The 6737-nt window shown below is 47.6% G+C and overlaps 3 protein-coding genes across 3 annotated transcripts; all 3 read right to left on the minus strand.

Moving 5' to 3' along the window:
• Positions 1-476: 476 nt before the first annotated feature.
• On the minus strand, positions 477-749 carry DFJ58DRAFT_610601 (uncharacterized protein; the record flags this gene model as incomplete). Its single annotated transcript, XM_041380872.1, has 1 exon — positions 477-749. A coding segment is annotated over one exon (273 nt), but the record flags the coding sequence as incomplete, so codon positions are not given.
• A 961-nt stretch (positions 750-1710) lies between these two features.
• Positions 1711-2954, minus strand: DFJ58DRAFT_850688 (uncharacterized protein; the record flags this gene model as incomplete). The annotated part of the gene is made up of 3 exons (XM_041393789.1): positions 1711-2036; positions 2061-2603; positions 2729-2954. The coding sequence occupies 3 exons, from the start codon at positions 2952-2954 to the stop codon at positions 1711-1713; spliced, it is 1095 nt and encodes a 364-aa protein (XP_041234558.1).
• Positions 2955-4728: 1774 nt separating this feature from the next.
• On the minus strand, positions 4729-6084 carry DFJ58DRAFT_850689 (uncharacterized protein; the record flags this gene model as incomplete). The annotated part of the gene is made up of 8 exons (XM_041393790.1): positions 4729-4863; positions 4943-5158; positions 5205-5449; positions 5525-5609; positions 5656-5682; positions 5745-5843; positions 5891-6031; positions 6079-6084. 8 exons carry the CDS (start codon positions 6082-6084, stop codon positions 4729-4731), a joined length of 954 nt encoding a protein of 317 aa, XP_041234559.1.
• Positions 6085-6737: the final 653 nt, after the last annotated feature.

Below are 6737 nucleotides of genomic sequence, written 5' to 3' on the forward strand. Positions count from 1 at the left end.
GTGCCTGTGCGGTAAGGTCATTGAAACATCATGGCGCACCCTGTACTCCCATTGGCATGCGGCAATATGCCTCGTATCCGCGCCCTTCTGTATGGAAGCATAGATATGGTTGACTTTCCTTCTCTACTGGTATAGCATAGAATCCCACTGCAAAGTCAAGGACGCAAATATATTCATGCCCCGCTAATCGTTGTTGTTTTTGCGTTGATGTCTCCTTGCAGTGTCGGTGCTACATTGGATACTTTATTGACCTCGTTAAAGTTCTGGCAGATCCGCCATTTCACTTTGGTTGGGTCAACAGGTTCCAGTGTCCTTTCCAGTGTTGAGTTCGGATCTAGATTCGGGTCCGGAGGCCCACCTAGCTCTATACACTGCTGATTGACGATGTGTCTTATGTCATCCAGCGATAAGCTAGTACCTGAGTGAGTTTTCTGTACTAGCACCGTAGACGCTACTGCTTTGACTTCATCTGCTGGTATGAATCGAGTAATTCCTGCCTTTCTCATCTCATCCAGAACTGGGAACAGGTATTCTCTTTGTGGTTGTGTCAACGGGCGCTGATGGACCTTCTTGGGGAAGACTGTATCTGGCGGTATCGACAACCGGAATTTGACGAAGTCTACCTGTTTCACCTCTCTGGTTGATAATGCAAATACGTCAGCGAACTCAGTAACTAGACTTTGCACTGTGTGGCATTGTTCATCCGTAAGTTGTGGTCCATAATGGACGGTGTTCACGACTGTTTCCACTCACGGTGGGTAGAATGGTCCGAGAGGAGTTAATCTAGTGAACATATCACTTGATGGGCTAGGATGTGCGAGGTCTGGTACTTCACCTAGGATCGGGTTGTTCTCTGCTTCATCTGTGTGCAATATATCATGCTTGTCTTGATCCAACGGTGTTTCTATGTTCATGTTGTTAGTGGGATCTTTAGGTGTTTGAAGAGGGGAAGGAAACTTAGTTGCAGATGGGAAGCTTATTGCGGTTGGAAGACATGGGAGTGGGAGTGGTCGGAACGGTGCAAGATTATATATATGATGCTGTGATCCTTGCGATGTAAGCATGATGGAGTTGTTGCTGTAGTCCTGCATGGCCTGGGACTGTTCAAGTAATGGTTTGCCTATTAACATGCGCCAGAATCCTCCACTGGGAAAGACCTCAAATGAGGTCTCTAACTGTAGAGGCCCCCATGTAACCTGTCCTGTCCAAACGCCTGTTGATGGGACCAATGATCTATCAGCCATCCTTAGTGTACGTTGTGAGGGACTTAGCGTAGTTAGTCGTTGTGCTATTCATTGGAATGCTACTGCATTGATGGCGTTTATCATTGCGCCGTTGTCCACTGTCGCTAGGAATTGGACCTTTTCTCCTTGAGGTCCATGTAAGATTGGGACCGTTAAGAACGGGTCGCTAGTTCTTGTTTGAATTGGATTCCCTGATGCGTCCACCATATAGACATCAGTGATAGAATTGTCCTGCATAGGAGAAGGTACAACCAGAGAAAATTCTGCCCTAGCGATAATAGGATCTGTCTCTTCCAACTTGGAAGAGGTTAACGAAACTGCTGTGCTCATATCATCAGTGCGCTCTCTATGAGAATGAAGGGAGGGGAAGGCATAGTGGTAGATATCTTATGTATAGTAGGTAGCATATGTGTTAAAACTGGAGACAATTGTATGTACGTGGGTGGAGTCTGTGTTTGGGGGACTGCTACTGCTCCACAGTAGGTAGGGGTCCCCCGTAGTTTTCCGGCTCCCATTCATATCCTGCTTCTTGTTGTGCCCACACATTGCTGTGCTCCCACCAGTTCTGTTCTTCTTGTACTGCGAACACTGGTGGTGTCATTGGGGCCCCATATTGCTGATAGTACGGGTGTACTGCTTGCGTAGCGTGTGCTATCGTATATGTGGGGGTCGTTATCTGCCCTGGAACTGCCCGTCGTAACATTGCTGCTACGTGCTGGCGCCACCTTGACTCTTGGGGCCGGAGGGTTTTGGTCGTGACGCACTGTGAGCTGAGGTGCGTCGGTTCTGTAACTATCCCACAGGTATAACATTCACCTGATCCGACGATTGCTGTGCCAGGACGTAATAGATATGGCCGTTCTAGGGATGGGACTCCTTTCGTGCCGTGCATGCGATGCCACGTGTTCACATCCGCCTCATACTGACGTACCCCTGCCTCTGTGTTCTGGCGTTGCAGTACTGCATTCAGCTTCTCCATAATCTGCGCCCTTGTAAAGGCTGTGCGCATGATTGGGTTGCCTCGCCACCCCATAGGGTTCATTCCTGCGCCCCGTACTGGTCTGCTAATTGGTGCCATCGACGCTCCTTGACTTATTATAGCATTTGGGTTTGCGTTAGGGGGTGGTGTAAGGAATGGGATAGTGTTTGTGTATGCGTGTGACGCTCGAACATATGGTTGTGCTGGGCGTCCATTGTCCATGGATAAGTGTGAAAATTGGAAGGGAATAGTATTGAGCGCTGATGAGTTCTGAGCCTTCAACTGTGCAATGTTGGCGTCTCGCGTGCGGTTCATGTTCAGGTCTTCCTTGGCTCTCTTTAGTTTGACCGCTGGTACACTCTCCACGTCTTGAGGGAATTCTTGCCACGATGCGCATGAACAAGTGCAATATGTTGGGTATCCCTTCGATTGTGTATTCCACTAAGAGTCCTGTGCTGTCGCCCATGCCCATGGCGATACGCATGACCTTATTGGCCCAGATGACGTTGTCCATAGTTGCCTGTAGGTTCCCCTGGTAACCATACTCCAATATCTTCCTCTTTCAACGTCTGTGCCATCACTCGTTCCTTCTGTTGCGCTCGGGAGTACTGTGGTGGTTTTGGTGGCGGCCACCTTAGCATGAATTCTCGGTGGAGATGCGCAAATGAGCTGCATGATAGGATGCTTTCATCAAACCATTGGTCTGCCGTGCTTCCTGGCGCAAGCTGCATCTTGAATCATTGTATATGCTGTATGTCCAAGTAGCTATCTGGCATGGAAAGTTGAAATTGGGTGAACCATAGTGATGGCTCTTCCTTCTCTCTATAGTCGCCATGGAATAGCGGTACTGAGCGAGGGTTATCGCTGCCCATGGTTAGCGTTTGGGGACAAGGTGTAGGGTACGGTTTTGTGTTTATGAATGATGATGTGGAACTAGGGGTGGTAGAACCGCTATCGCGCTGAGTTGGCGTAAAATGAGCTGGATGTAAGTGTGTCATAGGGCTATCTGGCTCGTTTTCCGATGGTGATCCCACTCGGATAGACTGGCGTAGAAGCGGAGGGGCCGAAATGTTGCGCAGATGGCAAGGGGTGGTTATTCCTGATTTGATGTTGTCTCCCTGTACAGGAGTGGTTGATGATGTGGATGAAGGAGTTTGAGTATTGGTCAATAGAAAACTTTGGGATGTGAGCTGTCATATACGAGCAACGTCGTTTACCGTGAGTCGTTCTGGTTCTCTGGCTGCTGTTGCCAATGTGTATTCCGTCATGCAATGGGTCGTTGTCCTACTCTCATCACCAGATGACCTGGTCACACCCGGCACTCAGGAGAGGATGGGAACCACTGCTGTCTATGATGATGGTGTGTGCTATGTGTCCTCTACATGTCTATGTGCGCTGGACCTCTGAGACCTGCAAGACCCCCTGGCACCCCTCTGCCTACTCCTCCTGCCTGCTACTTCCCGTCCCACCAGCAACCCCTGGCGCAACCCGCAGCACAATACATCTTTAATGGGAGGAGATGTCTGTTTTCCCTGGGGAAAATCCTCAGCGCACAATCAGAACCACGCAGACCAACTTCATCCGGAACAGTTTCCAGACCCATTGGAAGTAATCCATAGGTCAGATGCATCATTGCGTTCAGCTGCTGGAATGCCAGGACAGTATCATCCGCCCCGACTGTGTAAGAGTGTTGAACTACAAATCGAATGCATACTCAAATGTACATACTGTATAGTATGCCATGCTAACCATGCCAACATGCCAACTGCAAATCGGATTAGTACCAAAAATCAGAGATAATAACCACTTACCACAACCAAACTCTATCAAGCCTCCTGTGCTCACAATTGGTCTGCCCACATGGTTTTCTGCCACAATAGGCTCCCTAATGACCCGCAGTTAATGTCACTGGACAATTTATAACCAATCAGCAGTTCATATGTACAATGTCTGGGCTACTCTGGGCTATGCTATTCATACAAATAACACCTCGTTTATCAAATTAAGGATTTACTGGTGGGCAACGATAATCTCCATCCTCTGGAACTTCTTCTTTGATACTGTGAATGATGAGCGTTGGTCAACCAACCAAGAAGCATCATAGAATGCTCTTGGCAGGCCTTCGATTGCTGTTCAAGAAGACTTTGATTTAGCATTACGAAGATGCTTTGCAGGCTTGCTTCCACGAGGAGTGAAAACTGCAGCACCCATCAAACGCTGTTGGTCAATAATCTGCATCTCGTAAGTGAAATCTGCTCTCCATGGCATACTTTTCTAATGAAAGACCTGAATGTCTCCATCTTCGTGCTCACTCTCGTCAGAGCTCATGCCATCTTTGCCAAGAATTCTCCACAATATCCTGAAGATACTCCCACACTGCCTGATCATGCTTTACTGTCGCAATCCTATCACTCAGGAAGCGTCGACCATGACTTTTTTTCGAGTCTCGAACTTCTATTGGATAGCTCAATATGCTTCCATACTCTGAAAAAAGGTAACTGACCGTCACCCTGTGAGTGAGGACCCTAGCGAGCCGCAGTCGCTCATCTGTTTGATCCACAAGTCGATCTCCCACTTGTTGCGCGGTCTTGCGGAGTACCGTCGCTGAGGCTGAGAGGTTGGTGAACCCTTCTCCAAACACTTGCGGCATTGACGAATTTCAGTGTAATGTCATCTCTTAGATTGAGAAGATCGTCTAGCCCATCCGTTTGCCACTGACTAGTTGCATACTGGGAACAAAGTAAATCAATGACATGTTGGTTCCCACATGGAGTGTGTGTGTCGTCATATCCCATCGCATTGCAAGTGGGTCAGGACCAGGGCCCGTTCCATGTGCGAAAGACAATATAGCTTCATGTGACGCTGACACATGAAGCATAAATTCTTCGTCTTTTGTGGCGTGGAATGCATTTTTGAACAACTCTCGGACATTTGCCTAATGTTTGCATGAGCAGAGGTATTTGCTTTAAGTAATTACGAACCTTATTGTCTTGGCGCTGGGTATCCATGAAACTTTCAACAGGGGGTTTAAGCCGTTTGCGTCTTGGGCAAGGTCCCCGGGAAGACATCATTTGAGGAGTCTGAAGAACCTTTGCAAGTGCCTCAGCAAGCATGCCTATGGTCGCGTTCATGATCGGGACATCTCCTAGGAGTGAAGTCAGGGAGGGTCTACTGTCTGTCTGAGGTTCCTCGTCCGTCCGCTTCAGATCGGAGCTGGAACGGGAATCTATAATGCACGGTGTCACAGACAATGTGCATGTGAGTCATCGGCTTACTGGCGAAAACCCAACGATATTGGTACATGTAGCCACAGGTTTTTTGCCAACAAGATGCTGCCAGGCAGGTGCAAACGCAGGTGATAGAGCATTGGCATGTCGAATTTGATTCTGTGAAATGGTAAGAACTCTGGAACACCAGCAATTCAATACGTACATCCAACGAATTAATTTTGGAACTATACTTGACGTCCAAGCGGGTTAATTCAGATTCATTGTCAGCCAAAAGTCTATCTCTTGCTAAACCCATTTCGTGTTCAAACTGAGATTCTTCTCGGCCAAGAAGTGTTCTATTTCAGCGCAGGCCTCTGTTTGGGCCTTTTGACGATCAAGTACCATATTGTTCTGTCAATGCAAGTCAGAATGTTTATATGACGGCAAAAGCATCCTACCTGAAGCTCTGCAACTTCTTTACGATCGTTCTCGTCCAAGGAGGTGAGGGCATTAGTACTGTCATCCTGAAGAGATTGATTCTGTTGTTGATGCTGTGCAATGGCTGACTGCAGCTGTGATTCGCGGACGTTCGAAGTGATCTGAAGCGAATTAAGTATGGGCACGAGGGATGTGAGATTACATTTACCTGCATGTGGCGCTTTCGAAGTAAAAGATCATGATTTCTAAAATTTAGCTTGCACACATCTTCGCGCAGCTTGGATGACTGATCGACTCTTTGAGAAAGACTTTATTGGGCTAAACATTCGTTAGCTAATATAAGGAGGCAAATTTGATGATCCCCACTGGCTGCTCGTCGTCATCTCTCGCCCTACGAGCAAACTGCCAAGGATTATCTAACTCCATTGCAGATCCTCGTTGAAGGAAAGAGCCGGTTGCGGTGGGTATGTGTGCATTATTGCTGAGGGACGACAATCATTGTGATCTATGCCAGCCAACATAGCATTTGCAGGTGGGTACGTATGTGTTGCGGCCGAACAAAGTTTGTGGAGGGGGTGGACTCCACAACTTCAGGAACCGGAACGTCCGAAGAGAAAAGGGACATCAGACAGGACATCTTGAACCAACAGGATATTTTGCAATCAGCAACTTTATCTTATCTGAAAGATGACTCACTCATTGTGTAACCGAATGTGAAATGTTGACGATCTGGATCCTTAGACTATATCACATTCAAACCAAACAAACCCTGGTATCATGATAACATGCTTTATCAACAATGGCATTCTGACCGCTTCTGGCACAAAAGTATTGACTATGGCTTCCCAATCCTTCTGGAATAACGCA

This window comes from Suillus subalutaceus (assembly GCF_016647625.1).
Source record: "Suillus subalutaceus strain FC151 chromosome Unknown DFJ58scaffold_896, whole genome shotgun sequence".
In the NCBI taxonomy this organism is placed as follows: domain Eukaryota; kingdom Fungi; phylum Basidiomycota; class Agaricomycetes; order Boletales; family Suillaceae; genus Suillus; species Suillus subalutaceus.